The 21724-nt window shown below is 39.6% G+C and overlaps 1 protein-coding gene across 1 annotated transcript; it reads right to left on the bottom strand.

Moving 5' to 3' along the window:
* Positions 1–14573: 14573 nt before the first annotated feature.
* On the bottom strand, positions 14574–21243 carry nptx1l (neuronal pentraxin 1 like). The gene is made up of 5 exons (XM_088437929.1): positions 20550–21243; positions 19054–19261; positions 16863–17107; positions 16603–16782; positions 14574–15695 (listed from the first exon to the last, which is right to left on the bottom strand). Exons 1-5 carry the CDS (start codon positions 21171–21173, stop codon positions 15474–15476), a joined length of 1479 nt encoding a protein of 492 aa, XP_088294055.1. The 5' UTR covers positions 21174–21243; the 3' UTR covers positions 14574–15473.
* Between the last annotated feature and the right edge of the window lie 481 nt (positions 21244–21724).

Genomic DNA, 21724 nt, shown 5'->3' with positions numbered 1-21724 from the left:
TTGTTTTATTGCTGGTGTCCACCTATTCTGGTGTCTCCCACAATATACAACCACATACAAGATGTTACTAGTTTGTTAAGCTAGTTTTGTGGCCAAGTCTTTCAGATGATCCTAATTTATCGTTTATGCTATTTAATATTCAGCAGGAATTCAAATACATTTAGCTACATAATCCAACATTGCTTACAAGAAACTCCCTTAGAGTCAACCACACGTTATCCCAGAATGCTTTAGAGGAGCAAAGGAATAGAAAGAAAAGCTGCTTGGATAAAGAATTCATGACAAGAACATATAACTGTGGCCTCCAGAGAGCATTTACACTGAATTTGGGCTAAGAAATGTCTGCAGTGTCTGTGTTGCAGTGGTGCTGTAATAGGCATCCTCTCCACAGCAATAAGTGGAACGTTGGGAGGGGAAACACCAGCTTGCTTGTTGCATGCGGTATTTAGTACAAAAATTACTGTTTTAGTCATTGCGAGGTAGGAGACGCAATCTGTAACAAAATACATAATGGAACTTCTAACATGATGAAAGCCGTTTCAAGGACGTCTGTGAACGAATAAATGGAGCATTTTTCTTTTCTTGTAAAATACCCTTTTCAGCATTACATGATTGGTACGCTCACCTAGACTGACAAGTCATTTTTTGTGAAAAAAAACGAGGATGATGTCCTAATTTTTTAGCTCTGTTTCCAGAGGCCCGACAAATTTTGCCAGCCCCTTTGTTTTGTTCCAATTTTACGACAAATCAAGGGAACTGAAATTAGATTTAAAAAAGAAAAAAGAAATGAGCTTTCTGGTGGCATGTTCCCACTATGGGATAGCGTGCTTTGCCAATTGATTTTCAGTTTCATTAAAGTTTTGAGAGGGTGCAGATTAGTAAACAGTACAGAAAAACTTTCTGTGCCATGGACGGGAATTTTCGTCAAGTAAAATACTTAGTGATCAATATAGAACGCAAAGGTAGAATCTTACGTTCTTTTTCTAGGAAAAATGAAAAATGGTAATACAATATACCGCCGGCCTTGAAAAATGCATCAAAATGCTTAAAATCGGCCGGCACTCTCGGGGTTACCTTTTCAGATAATGCTTGGCTCTGAAAGAATTAATAAACTGAGGGAAGAGATGAATAAATTGAAGGTTTAGATGAGTAACCTGAAGGTACAGATTAGTAAACGGCGTACAGATGAATAAATTTGAGGGAGCGGGATTGTAAAGTGAGAGTAAAGGTTAGTAAATTGAGGATACAAATTAGTAAACTGAAGTTACAGATTAGAAAACAGACCGCCAGTTAATGATCTAAACACAGATTGGTAAATTGAGCGTTAAATAATGAAGATTAGTAAAGTGAGAGACCAAATTTGTGAATTGAGGGTACATAATACAATGAGCTAGCGCGGAGCTCTTGGAGCTTTTTTTTTTTCTTCTTTACATTATTTTAGCAAGTCTGATTAAAATGTCCTCGGATAAATGGATGAAGTCATATCTACTTATCTCGGATACTTCACACTAGATCTTATATCTTCTAACATTGATTTTCCTTGCAATAAGCGAGACCATCAATCTGGCCTCAATTTAGGCCGACGCCTGAGCACTGGCCTCATTTGCCATGAAGAGACAGCACTCTACCTACAAGCCCAATCTTGTTTTATTGCTTTTCTAACACAAGACCTTGCTTTCTACTTATCTTATTACAGTGTGCAGGACAACAGAAGCATGCTCTGTGTGCGTGTGTGTGTGTGTGTGTATATATATATATATATATATATATATATATATATATATATATATATATATATATATATATATATATATATATATATATATATATATATATATATATATATTTATTTTTTTTTTTTTTTCAAAATTTAAACTGAGAAAAAAAAATAATTTTTTCAAATTTAAACTGGAAAAAAAAAAAAAAAAAAAATATATATATATATATATATATATATATATATATATATATATATATATACACACAAAATCTGCTGCTATAGGCACACAATCTACCGCATTATTTCAGATGAGATCCAATTATTTGTAGTGCAACGAAAAAAGTCTTCACTGCAGCGATTTAAATTTTGTCTGCTGCAGAATAAAAGAGTGAAGTTGAAGGCGTCTATCTTTTCCTTTACCTGGCAGGTCACTGTCGCTCAGCGACCGCCCGTTTCCTTTCTCTGGCAGGTAGGGAGAAGCAGTGTGGGTGTCGGTGGAATAAAGAACAGAGATGTGCGTGAGAGCAAAGGCAGCAATAGACAGCAGATAAAGGTGCGAAGGTGGTATTAGCGATGAAGAGAGCTGGGCGATCAAGACAGGTTCACATTTTAAAGAGCTGCAGGGCTTCTCATGGGATCTTCTGCCATCTTTGTTTCCCAGTCACTTTTCATCTGCAGAATTTGGCGTGCAATCGTAATTTGGCTATTTCACCCTGGATGTTTATACCGTTCATATTCTTGGTGACAATCATCGAATAAATTCACGCTTTAGAGAAATAAAAGAGAGTTCAAGTGCTCACGTTTAATATTGAGACGGACTGCCGCTGGACGAATGTGATGCGACGGATAGTTTCAATCGTCGTATCAACGGTAAGGTTTATTTTTTACAAGTCGGCTATGAACTGAATGGAAGCCATTGTATGAGCATGAAAGGAAGCCATCAATAGTCAGGGCCATAAACACATGAAATGGCTGAGTACAACATGTTCTTTTTCTTTCACTTTGTTGCGCATACAATTTCCTATCACAGTAAGCTGAGTAGAGCCACATATTGTCAATCCCTAGTGGGCTGAGGCATTGTGCTTTTTAATTGCCTTAAAGTGTGACTTGGGCTCTAGACCAGGGATTTTCCTGCCAAGAACAGCTAAGCCTGTTACACACTTGTTAGCATCAAGAAACACAATCCAATATGAAAGAATGTCGAACAGACAAACAATTTGTGCCACTTATATTACCATCGCCATGTCATCGTTCAGAATATAGTTGACTGAAATACTGCATGGGATACAAACTGCATCCGTTCCATTTGAATTTTATTCTATATTTTTTTTTGTGCTGTTTTTATTGTATGTCCTTTTTTGTTTGTTTCTTTTTAATAGCACTTTTTGTTTGCTCCTTTTTTATAGTGTGGGTCTGTTTTTCGTTTGCTTACTTTTTCTGGTGTGCATCCTTTTTCTTGTTTGCTTCCTTTTTCTTGCGTGCTTCTCTCTTGTAAGACATTCAGATTTTTTTTTTAGTTTGCGATTACCTTTTGTTTTTTTTTCCTTAATTTTACGGTGAGTGGGTGGGTAGGTACAGTAAGGTAAGGTAGGTAGGGTAGGTACGATAAGATACGGTGAGGTACGGTAAGTTATGGTAAGGTAGGGTAGGTACGATAATGTACGGTAAGGTACGGTGAGTGGGTGGGTAGATACAGTAAGGTAAGGTAGGTAGGGTAGGTGCGATAAGGTACAGTGAGGTACGGTAAGGTACGGTAAGGTATGGCAAGGTAGGGTAGGTACGATAAGGTACGGTAAGGTACGATGAGTGGGTGGGTAGGTACGGTAAGGTAAGGTAGGTAGGGTAGGTACGGTAAGGTACGGTAAGGTACGGTAAGGTACGGTGAGGTATGGTAAGGTACGGTAAGGTATGATAGGTATGGTAGGTAGGTAGGTAGGTAAGAAACAAGGAAACAATTTTATATCACTGATGAATGCACCAACAGTGCATGTGTATTAGAACGCTCACACACACACACAAATGGTATTTTCAGTTTCTACTTAATATTAGTTGGTTTTAGATACTAATAGATATAAGCTGTGAGACCTTTATGAAACTTTGGACATTCCATCCTAATGAGAAATAAATCTCGACAAGTTCTTTCTACTTGTCTACATAAGGACATAACTCTCTCTCATTCTTGTCGATTTCCATAGCACTTACTCAAAAAGCGAAGGATGAATGACAGCCAGAATAAGATTCGAGCATAGCCTCAGACCTTTATTAACATTGTATAAATTTCTGTCATTCACGGGCTCTCCGCAGTCGGCGAACACGCCATGAAAATCATACTAGTGTTAGATCAAACTGTGAGGTCTTATTGCCCATAACTTGCGTCGTGACGCACGATAGTGTCAGTAGATGATGGATGCTTTGTTTCGCCCTCTGCCTCCACATGATGACATATGTCTCGGTGTCACTTGCAATCGAGAACCTTCTCATTGCGATCAAACATTTGTGTCTTCCCAAGGATCAAAGAGGAGGACTTGAATGCGTTAAAGCACTGGGATGGGTTTGTTCCTTCTCCCAAGGGGGCTAAATAATTGGTGCGCTTCCACTTGGAACCGCACACAAATTCCACTTCTGACGCGTGTACCGGAGAGGGGCAGCAGTTCCCTTCAAGGGGATGTCAAAGAATAAATGTCTTTACAACAATATGTTTTAATATGTTGCTATTTCGCCTTTTAGTGCCACTCACTGTCGGCTGAAAATGGCATCACAGCGCCGCAGGGCTCAGCTTGAAAATGTCACGTGACCAAACCCAGAAAACAGGTGTGTCGTGATGTTTACCATCCAGGCCTTTCGGCACTGTTGTGTCATTTTTTTTAGTTGACAGCGAGTTGCACAAGGAAAAATGGTCCTTCTCAACATGGAGAAAAAACAAGTCTATATTTTTGGCTTAATCTACATTCCACTAACGCATTCCTTCTCAAATAGTAGGGCGGGCCACCCTGGTCGACACCCTAAACTGGTCGCTAGCCAATCATAAGGCACACGGAGACGAATAGCCATTCATGCACCCAATCACAACCAAGGGCAATTTAGTATGTCCAATTCACCGGCCATGCATGTTTTGGGAGTGTGGCAGGAGGTAAAATTAGTCATTCAACACAACTCCAAATTTTCTAATGGTCAAATTAAAACTGCGCTCCGATGTTGTCCTCTGATGTTCAGTTTACTTTATTATTTCCATCATTTAAGTGTGGTTTACAGACCTTGCGCTCAAACTAAAATTCCACTAAGGATGCCTTTGACATTTTTAAATATTTTGGTAGTAAATAACTGAGTTTGGAGCCCTTTTGTGGTTTGTGTTTTGTATGGGGTTCTTCTACTTTGTGCCTACAGTTTACCCTCTAAAAAAAATTTTAAAAAAAACCCTCTTTGTCTCAGCTATCCCACTGATCATACATGTTACTGTAGATAGTATTTTCATGATATAGTTCAATACCGAGTTCACGAATAGCTGCAATATCCTCGGAGCTAATCAGTGACTTTACACGTTTCTCCATTTGCGTTTGACAGCATCGTTTCTGATACGTCATGTTGCCAGTGTGATCTTTCCGCCATCAATAGCAGCACCGGCAAAGTGGTTGAAATAACTCTGGCCATCCTCCTCGTGGGTGAACCCACTTTCATTCATCTTACTCCGATAATTGGTCCTGATACAATAGCCTGGTATTTTTCTTTACAAAGCAGGTATCATTATAGGTGTGTCATGTGTGCCTTGAGGTCTGCAGGGAGCAACATGAGACAAAGATAAAGAGGATGGTTATTATAAGAAGCTGGAATGCGGCGGAACATGACAGCTTTTGAGCAATGGTTGTGGGTTTAAAGTCGAGCGAAGTGTGGAAGAGGCGGGGCTAGGATCACGCTCTCATGTGGCTTGGGCTTTTTCTGCTTGATCCCACATGAGCTTGTACTGCGAGGGAAGGATGTTTTAAAGCTGTGTAATTAGCACGGTTACATTTCAGAAAACTGTTTATGGGGACGTGATGTTAAAAAAAAAACAGAAAGACCAAATGTGTCGTTTAACTTTCTAATTTCAACGTGATAATCTGCTAATGAAATGTTATACGTATTTTAAAAAAATGACAGAATTAATTTTCTCATCTTTTACAGCCTTGTTTCGGTTTTTGTTTGCGTTGTTTGGTAAAGATCTGTCACCTTTTTGAAAATAAAATGTCTACGTGTCTAATTTACATCTGTGAAACTGCAATATAGTGTAGTTGGAAGCATCAAATACTGTATGAAGAATATACAGTCTCTTAATCTCAAGAAAGATTACGGGACCAAAACTTTTTCTGAACACTTGATCTTGTTCAGAAGTACAAACTACAATTAAAAACCCAAGACTAGAGAGTACTGCCGCTTTAGTTCTTGTAAGCCTGAAGTGAGCCACAAAGGATTTTAAAGATTAAAGCTGTCAGTGGCACCCTTGCTGCTTTCATAGCCCGCAGAATAACATTGCACCAGCACAAACTGTGACAATAGAACATTGTCTCAGTCTTAGGGAACATCAACCTTGCATGAAAATATTGATTGATTGGAGATTATTTACCTGCCGGTTACGCATCCGAGTTCAAAGAATAAACATGTGGGTGCAAGACTAGGCATAGAGCGGCAATAGAAAACAAATGGATGGATTGCAAACTATGATTACCGTAATTCTCCAAATATAGGACACACCCTTAATTTTAGTTTCAAGTGGTCAGTGAACGCTGCGCCAGTGTAACGTTGAATACGCTCGAAGCAGTCGTTTTTGCTTTTACTCCCGACGCAGCTCGAGTTCATTTTGCTACATATACCCAAAGTTGCGCACCATCCATGTTCCAGCAGGTTTATTATTGTGTGTATATAACAAAAGACTGCAATTAATAAACGAGTCCAATGGAATACATGTGTACATTTATTATATCATGCTACAAGGAGGCATGTTACGTCTATGTTCCAATTTTGGCCAATTAAGATGAATTTCTTTTGCACATGTTATTTGTGTGTTTAAATTACTACTGACCAGCAAAAGTAGCCTCTGACTAATAAAAAAAATGATGAGTCTCGGCACAGTTGATGATGGTGGTGGATGTGACCTTGGATTAGAACCCGCCCCCTCTGATTTGACCTGAGTGTAGCGCCAGTGTCCCAGGATTATGCTTAAACCACTGCTGGACCAATATCACACTCAGGATTATTCACTCATCCCACATTTTGCTGGTTTGCAGGCAAACCTCGACAGGATTTGACACGTTTAACGTGGCGGGTCAAAGACGCGTTTGCTTACATTTCTGGGGCAGCAAAACCCACATGCTTCACGAGGTAGATAGTCGGGATGGATCACCATACTTGTGAATCCATCTAAAATGGAAGATTGGCATGTTTCTCTCCAGTCCAACTTGTTCTGTTGCTAAATTTACTAGTTTGTAAGGACACGATGTGGTTTTAGTCACATTTTGTAATCTACTATTATTAGATACAAGATCTATTTTCATTTTTCTGTTGTTTTAGAAATGTGTAACAAGCATAAAAACACGCAGCCGGATGTGGTAAGAATTTCAGAATAAAACTCACAAATATCAAATGATATACTCCTCTGGCTGCTTTTATTTTGAAGGTGTTCCCGAAAGCGTGTTGCGACAATGGCTAACTTGACAATTAACTTGACTTCACAAACTCAGCTAGCGGAGTGAGTCGTGAGTCACGACTCTTGATATAAACAATGCAATGTTGTGTGGAATTCATTTCAATCACCACTTGAAGGCACTAAAAAAAAAAAAAAAAAAAGACATATTTACAATGGCGATGTATTGTACAGTGACTGTTTCCAGTGTTTTTTGTGTCCAGCATAAATCAGCCGCAAGCTAGCAGCACTTAAGTACTCCATGTCGTTTGACAAGAGCAGTCAGATTACTTTTCAGTTATGAAGGGAAAATGAAGCCTTATGAACCAACACAATTTAGCAACAAATTGCTCATTACAATTAATTTGCTCCTAATTTGAAAAGAAATTTTTTCTGTCCTGTCACTGCAGTAGAAAAACAATACCTTACAAAATAACTCCTTTGAAAACTTCTGATTTATTCTATGAGCCTGTCTGAATTCTTAGCAGTTTTCCCAAAAAAAATAATCCAACAGATGATATTTTTGATGATTTAATGGTTTGGCTGGCTCGACATGAGTCTTTTGACACTTTATGGTATGTACCGTAGGTGTTCACGCTGAGGTGCTACAACAGAGGGTGATACATAAGAAGTGCAAGTTATGACACGCCAGCATGTGCGCTGCAAGCTGCCTGTTATTCGGAAGAATTTTGTTTACCTATTTTTGAAAGTTAAGCATTTTTATGATTAGGGCTCATCATTACAGGACAATCACTAGGCAAATCAATTGAACAAAAACTGCTTTCGCTTTACGTCACCTTCCCGTTGTTCTGAGTCACACCATCAGATCTGAAGAGGACCCCAGAGTAATTTGATGCAAATACTGCTTCACTTGGTTTACTTTTGGTCCGCGGGAAGAAGACTGAAAGAAGGCACCGAAATGAAAGGTAATTGAGTTTTAGTCATAAAAAAAAAACAGCAGCAAAAAAACAAGGGTAGCTGCTTGTAAAATGTGAAGTCCAATTTACATTCTAACATTGTAAATCCCACAAAACCTTGAATTGGATTTCTTTTTTACCATAATGCCTTTTTTCATGTTTCACTGGGGATTCCATCCGTAAATGCCCATTATGAGTGTGATTCCTCAAAGTTATGGCCACAAATACGGTAGGGAAATAAAAGTTGTGAAACACCACCATCTGCACAAGTGACGTCGTCGCTTTTTGTAAATTCTCCCACCTTGTGCCGGGCGCTTGTAAACAATCCTGACCCCATTTGACAGGTTGTTTCTGTTAAAGTCTCACGCTGCATACCCGGAGCTGTTTCTGGTGCCACCGAGCTCATGGATTATTCATGTCTCACCGAGCTGTCCCACAGCGCGCCTCATTGCCTGGTTGCGTCAGTTCACAGCCAAAAGTTGTCACACTGACTGTTTTGCCCATGTGACATTGATCGCAAGTGATTGACACCTGTCTGTTGTGTCAAATCATAATAATTACCTTGTCGATTATCCTACTGCCGAGCATCTGTAGTGATGATTTTTTTCTGTGTTTTTTCTTCTGGGGTTGCCCCCCCATCCGTGATATTGCATTGCAATGAAAAAGAAATCTTATTTTGGAGGCTCCCTGGGTATAAATGATGAAACAGTCATGTAATATTGGCCAGGGTACTTCAGTGTCATGGTGTAAAACACTTTTAGGAATCTCTATCTCCCTGTATCTTATGTATAATGTATTGTATCGATTAAGTAACCTCCTATCTATTTAACTATTCTAGTGGGCACTTAAAAATAAATCAAATCACGTGGGCTTATTTTTTTGTTTTTTCCAGGTGCGAAGTCTACCGATATGGTTGTTACCCTTCCTGTTTTCATAAAAAACAGCAGTGGCTACAATATATCACTGATTTCCATATATAACATCTGCCCTGTCAGATTAGGCTGAAACCCAGACAGCCCAATCAGAGTTGCTATTCTTATTGTTAGTAATGGCTGTCAAATGCAGGTGCCCGTGTTCCTCCACCAGTCCAAAAGAGGAGGCATAGGGAGGATCCGTGATGGGTGTCTGTGACTGACCTGATTATGAAAAACAGCTCCCTGGCATCGCTCCCAGAGGTTGCGAGGACTGCGGCGTCTTCGTGAAAAATATTCCTGTTGTGCCAGCTTCTGTCGCAAGATGCCTGTTGATAAAAATCTGGGCCTTGGTGGGCTGCCAGCAGAGTGCACGCAAGGGGAGCGGCTATTTTGGGGGAAAGAGGGCGGGAACTCCAAATTATTGGCAATATTATCAATTCAAGTCCATGTAAAGTGAAAATAAAAACATGCTATAAATTTGACAGTGTTAATTACCCTAACAAAATTAGAATTATTAGTAACATCAAATAAAACAGCAAGTATGCTAAATGAGGCTTCAAACTCGTTAAAACACAAGCTGTTTGTACTCTCGGTCGCTATTGGCTTTAATTGTCCCCTGAATTTGCTTAAAGATAGTTTATTATCACTTTAACGCTTTCAGTGCTAAGCGTTATTAGAAAAGGGAAGCTCTAGGCTCGTATGATGAGCATTTTCACTCACTCACCTTTATTGATTGCAGCTCAGCACCAAACGGCCAGAAAGTTGAGGTGATTATCATCGAGTCAATGATGGGGCTGAAAGGTAAGAGGTAGACAGCAACAGGTGATCAATCAAAAGATGAGAGCTGACGTACATGAGAGCCTTACATGAGTGCCAAAGAAGCACCCAGCGAATAGCGAGCGAGAAGAAGAAGCTGAAAAAGCTATGAAGCTAATGAGGTGGGCGTGGTTGACCGGCAGAATGGAAAAAGGTCAAAGAATGGAGTTAAATTGCGAGCAAAAATAAAACTTTATTTTTTGGGTGATAATGGCTCGGGTTTAGTTGGGGACAGACAGTTTGGGAGATGCTAGCCACTCTTAAAAGTGGACTTGGCTCTAATTAGTGTATATCTGTGTGCTCAGAGGCAAAGAATATCCCAGGATGCTGGATGTAGGCCTGCTGTTCTCTCTTGTAAGGAAACTGAGCCGTTAATCTTTAATCATCTTGGGCGGGTTACTGTGAAACTATATGTGCTTATGTTAGCTTTTTGGCATGAGATGTAATAACCAGGGTCAGGATTTCTGAAAGGGAAACAACGAACTTACAAAGTGTACTTTTCCTTCTTTCTTTGTTTCTTTCTTTTGTGTGTGCGCGTTCTTTCTTCCTTTCTTTCTTTTGTGCGTGTTTTTTCTTTCTTGCTTTTTTCTTTCTTTCAATCTCTCATTTGCTCGTTTTTTCTTTCTTCCGTTCTTTCTTTCATGTGTGATTTCTTTGTTTCATTCTTTCCTTCGTGCGTGCTTTCCTTTTCTTTTTCTTTCTTTCTTTCTTTCATTTTTCGTTCATTTATGTGTTTTTCGTTCTTTCATCCGTTTGTTTATTTTTTTCTTTTTTTCTTTCTTACATCTCTCAGGTTTTACTTGGTGAGTAATGACTGGCCCGCCTGGCTGAATGAATGAATGCATGAAAGTAACGTTTAAAGAAACACACGCTCTCCTGATCTTTGATCGGCGCAGTTCCATGACGCCATATGAATCCCTTATTGTACCACAGCTGATTTGCTCTGTAAGAGGTCAATCTAAAAACCTTCCGTTACGGTAATTATTTATTTAGTGATTTATTTCAAGTGTAATGGGGAATAAGCAAAGAAGGAATTCCTTCTGAATTCCGAAAAGAACACTGTAGCTATTGTGGGACAAGGAAGAAGCTGGGTTATTATTCCGGGGCTTCTACCTGCATCGGGCACAGAGCGTCTCGAATCTGTGCAGGGTACAAAGATATGTCAAGACTGTCAAGGCATTCTGGAGTGAAATATTCTACCTGGTGTCGGGAATCTCGGGCTCAGCCGGAGGTCATTCTGGGACCTCCAACAAGATAATGACCTAGGAGTAAGCACAGCTAAGAACGCTCAAGAATAGCTGAGAATAAATCATGGGACTATTCTGAAGTGGCCTTCAATCAGTTGAAGGTGCTGAAACAAGCAAGCCGGAGAAGGCATCCATCAACGCTAAGACACATCGAAGAGTTTGTCAGCAAACTTTTTAACTATCCATTGAGTTAGTCGGGCATTCCTTCATAAGAAATGTGTTACGCCTTCCTTTGAGGAAGTGTATTTTTAATATATTTAGACTGAGGCTCAAACGGTGAACTGGTTCGGGAAATTCCCTTGTCAAGAGGGAATTAATTATGCATTCAGTCGCAAAGGGGGTTGAGCAATTCGGCTTAAGGAGCGCTGAGAATAAGGACAACTTTGATTTTTTTTTCCCTCATGTATATTTTCTTTCACCAGTGTGCGCCAAGTCCTTCTTGCCTGGCTTCCAAAGACAAACTGGCCCGTACTTCACCCACAGAGTGAGAAAACATCCTAAACAGATGCCATGTGCAAATTGTTTACACAGCTTTAAACTAAACACTTTTAAAGGTGAACGCATGAAAACAAAAGACATTCTTGTATTTTTCAGAGGTTTCATACCAGGGCTCAATAAACTATAGACATATAAACAACAAAGATGTATTCTCAAATAAAACAGGCGTTATAGCCAGAAAACCAATAAATACAATATTAGACCCCGCGGGCTTTTAATTCAAGAAAATATGCATTTCTTTGGATAAAATACTATAACCATCATGTCTATGTCAACAGTGTTATATCTTGCCGTTGAAAGATCTTTCTCAACCTCAGTGGGACAGTTACATTCCAGTGAAGCCCACATCGAGCTCGTGTTTGTTTTCTTTCTCCCTTGTCATGAATTTTTCATCAGCCACTCTGTGACACATTTCATGTGTTTCCCTTATAAAGAGCACAGTAAGCATTCTTCCACTAGGTGGTATTTGCAGCTGCCCTACTGCGCCTTTTGATTAGGGTCCGTTTATCCTGGCTGAGAGGAAAAAAATCTAGGGGGGGAGAGGCTGGTTAATTGCATCATTGTATTGCATCGTGTGTGTGTTTTGGTTATGTGCAGACCTGTTTTGGTTTGCGTATATATATATATATATATATATATATATATATATATATATATATATATATATATATATATATATATATATATATATATATATATATACCGTATTTTTCGGGCTATAAGGAGCGACTTTTTCCCCATGTTTTGAGCCCTGCAGCTTATAGTCCAGTGCGGCTTATCTGTGTTTTTGTTTTGTTTTGTTTTTGCTAGCCACCAGCAAGCAAATGTGTGCATCTGTTCAAGGTGTCAATTTATGGAACAACTATCGAACAGAGCTGAAAAGATGTGAATCAATGGCTGTGCTCAAAAAAAGTTCGAACAATATATTATTGAAAAATATAAATGTCTAAATTTATTAATAGAATGTATAAAATTTTGGCGTAAATTTATGATGTGTAAATTTTATATACAGTACACAGTATATGTGATTTATATATATATATATATATATATATATATATATATATATATATATATATATATATGATAGACTGTGTGGCCCCTATGTCATGATACCGGGAGGTGTCGTGAAAGGTTTGAGCTGGGCCCACGGTGACCACTCAAGACACGATCCGTCTTAGATGGGCGTGCACATCAATCCATCCGTCGGTGTGGAAGGATTTAGAGATTTAGTCCTGTGCTGGGAGGTGAATTTTAGCTGTCCATAGAACAAATCCGTGCTGAAATTCAACCGCCGGAGTCCCGCTAGCTGTTGGTAATGGTCCTGTAGTGGATATGTTGTGCAGTCGGTCTGGTGTCTAGGGAAAGGCCCGTCGATGGGGAGACAACCGGGCAGTGAATGAAAACCAATTAGTGTGACATCTGACCTGACAGGAGGGCAACTAAATGACCTCAATAACTACAAGGAAAAGAAACCTAAGATAAAAAAAAAGTGGCAACCTGCAATCAATTAGACAGAGAACGTTTGGATTTAAAGTTACATTTTCAGTGGCAGTTGAAATGCAGCTGATCATTGAAAAGTGTGTTCTTTCAATGTGCTGTCTTTTTTTTTTCCGTCTGCCCACTTACTGGTTATCTCTACTGTGTATCGACTGTATGTAACCTTGATGATAACAATGAGTTATAAAGCGATGAATCATCACTGAAAAGCGTGTACCCACAGTGTGCTGTCCGTCCACTTATGTCCATAATGTGTATCTAAATGTTGTTGAATGGATATCCTTCCATTTTCTTAGCCACTTATCCTCCCTAGGGTCATCATCCCAAATCTGAAAATAGCAGTATCTAACATGATTTTCTTTTTAATGTATGTGTATAAAAGAAATCTGTCTTTTTAAATACGTTTAAATGATTGTTAAAAGCACTGCTTGCAGAGCTTCCGGCATGTACATTTAAGTCACATTATTAAATATTGACTAAACTGTGTCAGATATTTTGAGCACAAAATTTTGTGTGTGTGTGTGTACAATATATACATTTAGAAACACATTTTGCATCAACTGAAATTGACATTGCACATATTCAGGGCTGAGATAAGCAATCATGATGTAACTTGCAAAAATCACATGACCAAAACCCAGAAAACGGATTGAACCATTTTCAGTTGCAAGCAAAACAATAAGAAAAATATGTTGTTAAAAATATTAATAGTATACCAAAAATAACTGTAAACAAAATATTAACGTTTCACTATTGAAAAAGACTAAGTTGAGCATCCCTTTAAGTCTGCTAAAATATAAATGAAAACCCTTACATTTTTTTAATGCCAGATTATTATGTGCTATGTCTATGTAAACATGGGTGCTGCCATATGAAGGATTGACTTCCATTCTTCAGTTAGAATTGATGTAGGTAATAGCTGTGTTTTAAGTGTGGAAACACTGCCATCCGATGGTCACAGTGCAAAATGTTCTTATATTAGGTTAGCATTAGTCAATGGTGTCAGCTCTTCTCCATCAAAAAACGTATTTGACAAGAATTTTAGGATTATTTATTTTTATTTCTATTTTAAAAGATGAGAATTCTCGTCCATGGCACTGAAAAAGTTAATACGGACCTGGTCCCCAATATGTTCTTAAGATATTGTCTTTAGTGGACTTTCGTGAGTAGTATCTATATTTGGAATAGCAACTCATACGTCAAACACATTAATTATGATGCCTTCAAAACAACAATACCAAAACACAAGCGATACAACTCCATATTTTGGAATGTTATAATGTTTGTGCACTGACATCATTCGAAGAACTATTAAGGCAATTTTTTTGAGTCAAGTATCACAATTTATTACAAAAACTAGAACTTTTTCATCTGTTAGTTCTGCCATGCTTCAAGCATATAACAATGCAGTATAAAATCTCCACCCGAAAATCCAACGGTTAAACGCAAAGATCATAGATGCTCACACAGCATTTACAGAGGTTAAGACATGCTGTTACTGTACAGAGAACATTCCTATTAATGTACAAACATTCTGCAAAATGCCCCACGAATTGCATTTCAGGACAAACCCGCTGTGTTTAAAGTGTTACGATCAACACGTTTGTGAAATTAAATTCAAGGATATAAACCGGAACATACAAGCACTCATGAATGCGCTGAGATTCTTTGCAACAGCCCAAGGCACTCAGGCTTGAATGTTGGCAATGGGCATGACACCCTTGACACAAAATCACAAGCGGGGGGAGGGAGGAGGTGTAAAGCCAGGGAGAAACCCAGTGGAGAACGCGTTCGAGTCCACCTTGTTCGTTTTCACAGTGAAAATCGCTGGCAGTCAAAACAAAAAGGAATTTCTCCAGGAAGTTGTTTTGTTGAATAGCAGGACATCTTTTTTACAAAGACTACATGACCTTCCACTGCATTCAATTTTTCATTTGCGCTGCCACCGGCATCCTCAGGTCTCTAAAGTCACAACATCAGATGAACCTGACGTGCATTCGCGCAGCAAATAATGCCGTTAGTGCGCATTACCCAAGAATTCTCACAAAGAGAAAATTTGGTGGAAAAAAGAAAAAGACTGCTCTCATTTTTTTAAACTCCGCATCTAGTGACTGACATATTTGCCTCGGGATCCTTCAAACTCCTCTCTATGCAGTTGTGACCACGATGGCCTCGAAAAATGCGCTGATCTTCCGATCATCTGCGTTTTTAGTTGAGGTGGCGGCAAGCTTCGAATGTCCACTTGGAGGCGCCGCCGTAAATTTCGAGGCTCGTTTCCAGCCAGGCAAAAACGTTGCCCACTTGCGCTTTGCTGCTGCAAGTTGCCAAATTATAAATTTCTCCCACGGATAGTTTTCGATCCCAGATGTGAAAATTGGCCAGGTCGCCAACGAACGCTTGGGTTGCATCGAACCCGCCTCCGTACGTGTCCTGTGCAAAAAGATAGATTGAATGAGTCCCGGAATCCATCCTTTTTATCAGTTTGAATTATCACTTTTTGTTTCTTTAAAAAACTGTTAGTTTTTTTTCTACAGCATTTATATAGGGTACAGCTTAGTCTAAAGCTGAAAAAATAACCAAGTGTGTCAAAGCGCCTGAAACTTAAAAAAAAAAAATGACAAAAAGCAAAAGAAAATTCTTATTTTATTGCAATTATACTTGACATGACAAAAACAAAGCCTTTTCCCTGGAGTCATCCGCGGCCCCCCAGGGGTTCCCGCCTAACTATTTGAGAGGTACTCTATTAAAGTGACTTCTTTAGGTATTTAAGTAAAAAAGTAAAGAATTACTTTACGGTTAGTAATTGATTACTTGAAGGATTTTTAAGTATACACACTACTTTTCACTTATCGCGGGGGGATTTGGTGAAAAATGAGGGCTCACCGTGTTATAAAAGTAAATATCCCGTACACATGTTTTCTACCCATTAAGCCTTGAACACATGTGAAGTCCCAAAAAAGAGTTTTGGAAGGCAGTAGTTACTTAAATACATCGAAATATGATTCAGTTCTCAAATTAACAAAATACGAGCTTAACCGCTGAAAATGGCTACATAAGCGAACTCTCCTTTTAAGTTGTATTTCATAAACAGAATTTTATTCATAATTCTGTTTCGACTAGCGGGTGGCACACAACAACATTTTTTTGACTTGACGTCCCCTTTAATTACTAAATAAAGTATGATATAAGATGTTCATTATGAAGGTGGTGAAAACGCTTTTCGCCATTGTTACCGAAATTCATTGTAGTCAAAAACATATGTATTAACTCTACTTCCATTTCCGAAATCTGCATAAAACAGAAGTGGCCTACGGATGTGACAGTTTGATAGCGTTACCTGCTCCTGTCCGAGAATCAGCAAGCCTTGCGGTTTTATGGGATGGTACGGGGCCAGGTTCTCTCCGCTCCCCCTCTTGACGCCATCTTGGAAGGCTTCCCACACCCCATCACGAGTGGTCCACGTCACACAAATGTGATGCCATTTACCGTCATTGATCAGGAAAGGCAGTTTTGCAACCTTGACGGCGGTACACAGATGATGTCAATGCGTCAACCTCCATCCAGTCAATTCATATCGATGATGTTTTTATTGAATACCTTATCATTAATCAGTATCTCCATGGGGTTGTTTCCCCATTCGATGAGCACCAGCTCGTTAGCCTGCCCGGGAACGGCGTAGGAAAAAGGCGTGCCCACTCCGGGGGATGCGTTGGATTTGAGCCACATGCAAACGGTGAGGGCGTACATCTCCGGCAAACTCTTCTTCACCTTTGCGTACATGTAGTTGGTTCTCAGTGGAAATGTCAGCTGGAATTTATCCAGAGGCCTGTTTTCTCTCTGACCTGTTTAGGAGGAGAGAGAAATGTGTTTGCATGGTATACGTTTGGGATGATGCGGTCATCTTGCAAAATGCAAAGCGCTCCGATGGCCCGATTCCATTTTTTGGCTTTAGGGACAGATGCACAAAGATCTGAGATCTGTGAGTGATTCCCAACCACTGTGCTATGGCTCATTAGTGTGCTGTAATAAATGCTACGGCGCATTAGAGTGCTATAAGAAATCATGAGGTGTTTATCTAATGCCACGTAATTGATGCAAGATATACTTATGAAAATTAGCGCAAAATTGATCAACAACTGTTGATAATGTGATAATGAAAGCTGGATGAAAAAGGATGGAAGCATGTGGAATGCAGGGACTATAATGCAATGATTTTGAAATATATGGATTGGTATTGAACAATATGGAATTGTGGAGAACTATTTAACATTATGTGATTATGAATATTTTGTTTTTTCAACAGTAATCAGTTGTTCACAGATACATAAATTTAACATTATGTATGTTACACATGTAATAGTGTAAAGTCACTTACAGTTGATGTTTCAATAAATTACTATGAGTAAACTTAAGAGTGAAGCTTCCTGTTAGCAGGTCTTTAACTTCCTGTTCTTCTTCTTTTTTTTTTTTTTTGGACGAGCAGACTGGGCATGTTTTGTGCTTGACTGCCCTTTACTGGTTAAAAATGAAAAACGGTCTGAATCTAACTCACTATCCCTTTACGTAAGTATCATCCGGCCACAAGGTGGTGCGTCAACATAAGTAGTAGAGCCGTTTGTCAAACAATCTTTACATACAGTACATATAGGTCCAGCAAAATTGTACAAATACAGTTCAACTACTGGCGGATATTTTTGTCAACCTATTATTAAAGTTGAGAACCCGATTTGGTCAACTTTCCCCTCCAAATCTTACACATCAGTGACAATGAGTGTAAAATTTAGAAACATACAATATAGACAGCTTTGAAACGTTGTCACTATAAAAAAATAACATTTTAAATTAAGTTCCGGTTAATTTACTCTTAATTTGAAAAGAAACTGTAGTGTTCCTGTTATGGCTTTATCAAGCATGAAGTTACTGATACCTGCAAAAACCCCCGTTAAAAACCCACATAACCCTTGAGGTGCTTTCATGTACCCCAATTTGAGATCCAAAGTTCCAGTTATCATACGAACCGACTGTCAAAACGCACTTGGGCACCACCAAAAATTCTGTTAGGAAAACTTGTAACACCGCTCCAAAAACAACAATCTGAAATCTCAGTGATGATGTAATCTTTTGCAGACTGCCAAAAACCACTTTGTCACAATGCAGTTCATGATTTACTACTTTACACTGTTTTTATTAGCATATTTCTGCAAATATCACTGTGTGTCACACATTATTCTTTGTTTGCCTAATTATTACCGACCCAGAGATGTGTATTGAACAATATTAGGGTCAAAATTAGCGAGCAGATGCCACGCGGTCTGCTCATCTCTCATCATCTTGGGATGGTCTATATAATGAGCGGATCGCTCCAGACCGTCGTCGCGCGCACACGCTGAGGATTTACATCGGAATTATACATTACACAACAAATCCACTATGGTGATGCTCCAGATTTGCTTTAATCTCAATTTGATAAACACATCCGAGGAGCGGTGACGTTTTCGACCTTCATCTCGTGCCGCCGCACGAACACTGGCGTCCGCCAGGAGATCAGAGCCGTCCCCAACACATGCGCACGTTTTGGCTTTTAGGTTTCAAATGGAAGGGATAAAATGGTTTAATCTGCTGGAAGAGCAGTAAAGCCTCCAAAAATATTTGCTCCCTCGTGAGATGAGATAGGAGCCAAATCGGGAACGATCTGATTTCACCGCGGCGCTTGTTCTGCGCCCGTCTTGTAGGACCGCCTCAAAGCCGGCAGATGTCCTTTGGGCAACTTCTTTTTTGTTGCGCATACCTTTCTCCAGGTCTGTGATCCTCTGGTGCAGAGACGTGAGGGTGGACTCCACTCTCCCGCGCTGCTCCGTCTCATTCCGGAGTCCGGGCTTCCCCTCCTCGATGCTATTCACGCGGGACAACACCTGCTTCTCCAAGTCATCGATTTTACTTTGGAGCAGGTCTTTGAGGCTGTTGGCCTGCACCGTGTTGTTACTTCGACTGAATTGCTGCGAGCAGGAGGGAGAGACGCACTTTGAGCTTGGTGGAAAGAATCGTTGTGAACACCTGCATTCCAAAGCTTGATAACACGACTTAGATGTATAACATCTTGAGAGCTACTTATGTGTCTGGTATGCGGTTTTGTTCATGCTCAGGCAGAATTTGTGATGACTGATGAATATTTGGGGACTGGAGGTGCAACTAGAAGTGAGATTTTGAATATGTAGGACACGCACACAGACACGCAATACACTTCTGATATCAGCACAGTCACCTTGGAATATTTTTACAGTCGATTATGAAGCAAAAATGAAGCGATATCAAATGAGGAGGTTTGATGTTCTCACCCATCTTTTTGAAACAGATTCGGTTTTCAAAGTAAAAGCAGTGTTTGCAAATGTCTTATTTGGATTAAACATGAATGATAATCGGCCTGTTTTTGAACAATTTTAAGTTAAACGTTTACTCGATCATTAAAATAGTTGTCCATTCATTTGATGATGATTGGTTCGTCGATTAATCGATTAATTTTGACGGCTCCAATACCTATATATTAGTAGTGCAACCTATGAGCAATCGACAACTGGATTATCAAATTAAACAATGATAGCGGCGGATAGTCAGTGAATTATTTATAGACCTAAAATCCTGAGGATTTCATCCTCTCACAGATAAATATATTTTTGACTCCTCAATGAAAGTGGTTTTCAATCGAAATAAAACATGTACAAACATCTACCTTTACCAAGAATTTTGAAATGCAGTGATAAACCTTTTTTTGTCTGATGTCATTTAAAATCGCCCAAATGCTGGGAATTGTTGATAAGGATTTTTGAATAATGATCAAACTATTGTTTTTACTTAGCAATGACCAACATTTTTGCCAATTTTCTGCCATGTTATATACCTGAATCATAACGAATCTGTGCACTGTTAGTTTGAAATCATTTCATTGGTTAATGATTCATTGATTTATTGGTTAATCGTAATCGTTTAATAAATAATTGTTGTTTGCAGCCTTAATTTTATTAATTTATTTAACTATTGTGCTTTTTTGAAATGTGTCTAGCTGAACTTAAATCCCATTATGAGCAAAATAGATACCCATGCAGTCATGCATATAAAAAAATCGAATGTACGTACACTTAAAACACATTTTAAGCTAATATTAAAAAGCGGTACTCTGATCGGCGTGACTTAATTTGGAAACGGATAGCTTGCGGCTTGCTGCATTTCTAAAATACATCACAATATGAAACGTGCGTTCAAAACGCACTTTCAGAAGCAGCGTCCTACCTCAAGGTTCTCCAATCTCTGTTTGAGGGACTGTAAAGTCTGCGAGAGTTGCGCCAAAGTGTCGGCGGGGCCCCTGGATACATCCCCCATGGTGTTTTTGGCGCCGGCCTCTTTCCTCCTGCCCCCCGGCCGCCCTTCCCCCGGCTCGGCGCCGCTCTGGCTCTCGCACCTGGCCAACTTTGAGGTCAGTTCTCTGATGGTCTCTTTCTGGTTCATAATGGTCTCCTTCTGCTGCAGGACCGTCTCCCTCAGTTGCACCACCGTGCTCTTCAAGTTATCGCCGGGGACGCTGTTCTGCAACGTGGCTGCGCATATGTCCATATCCTTTGGGACCGAGGTGCAGATAAATTGCGTCTGTCCTCCAAAGTCTTGACACGAACTCTGCAAAAAGAGGCATGAAAATAGAAAGAATCTCCAAAAGCTCACGTCCTCTGTAGTTTGCATGTTGGCTTTTGGAGCTTTGTGACTTGCTTTGGTTTGGAAGAAAAAAAGAAGCCGCAGTGACTTCCCGCGTGTAGTGTAATCCGTGTGTGGAGGAGGACCCGTTTTATACAGAGAGCATGCTTGTGCGCAGAGCAGCTTCACTGCATCACCACCGGAGGGGAGGGAATCTGAATCCCTCATTAATAGGCACCAGAGGCAGCGTCACTTCCCAAAGAAAAGCCCCTCCATTTTGCTCCTGGCCTTGCACATGTTCAGTTTCTCGCTCCTTTGCACGACTTTGTCCTTTATCGTTGCTTCTTTGCAAATGGCGGGCAGATAATGCAGCCGAGCGGGTTTTTTTGTTTGTTTGTTTTGTTTTGTTTGTTTGGTTGCACACTGAGAAATGTGTGTCTCTCTTAATATATACATATTTTTTTGTTTCTCTGGAATTTTCCTTTCGCTCTCTCTCTCTATATACACATATATTCTGGGCTTTCTCTTTTTTCTATTTCTCTGTCCCCGCACCTTGCTCTCTTTCTCTGTCACTCTCTCGCTCTTCAACTCGTTTTTCTCTCTCCGTATACATCTTTTCCTCTTCTGTTTATATTTTGTCCCTCTCGGTCTCTCCCTCTCACACTCTCTCCCCAACGCGTTCTCTTTTTGTCATTCTTTCTCGCTCCATAATGTGATGCATTTTCACAAAATCAGGCTACTGTCTCTGAAAGTGCATATTTAGATATTGATATGATCTA

Source organism: Hippichthys cyanospilos, chromosome 16 (genome assembly GCF_059441005.1).
Source record: "Hippichthys cyanospilos isolate Australia breed blue-spotted pipefish chromosome 16, RoL_Hcya_1.0, whole genome shotgun sequence".
In the NCBI taxonomy this organism is placed as follows: domain Eukaryota; kingdom Metazoa; phylum Chordata; class Actinopteri; order Syngnathiformes; family Syngnathidae; genus Hippichthys; species Hippichthys cyanospilos.
This window is presented reverse-complemented; position numbering and strand designations above follow the sequence as displayed.

Excerpts from the sequence above, each read along its gene's own strand:
- nptx1l (XM_088437929.1), bottom strand. The coding sequence starts at position 21,173 with ATGAGGGATTCAGATTCCCTCCCCTCCGGTGGTGATGCAGTGAAGCTG. Across the intron at positions 17,108-19,053 it reads GATCACAGACCTGGAGAAAG|GTCAGAGAGAAAACAGGCCT; the intron begins GTATGCGCAACA and ends CCTCCTAAACAG. Across the intron at positions 16,783-16,862 it reads AGATACTGATTAATGATAAG|GTTGCAAAACTGCCTTTCCT; the intron begins GTATTCAATAAA and ends ACCGCCGTCAAG.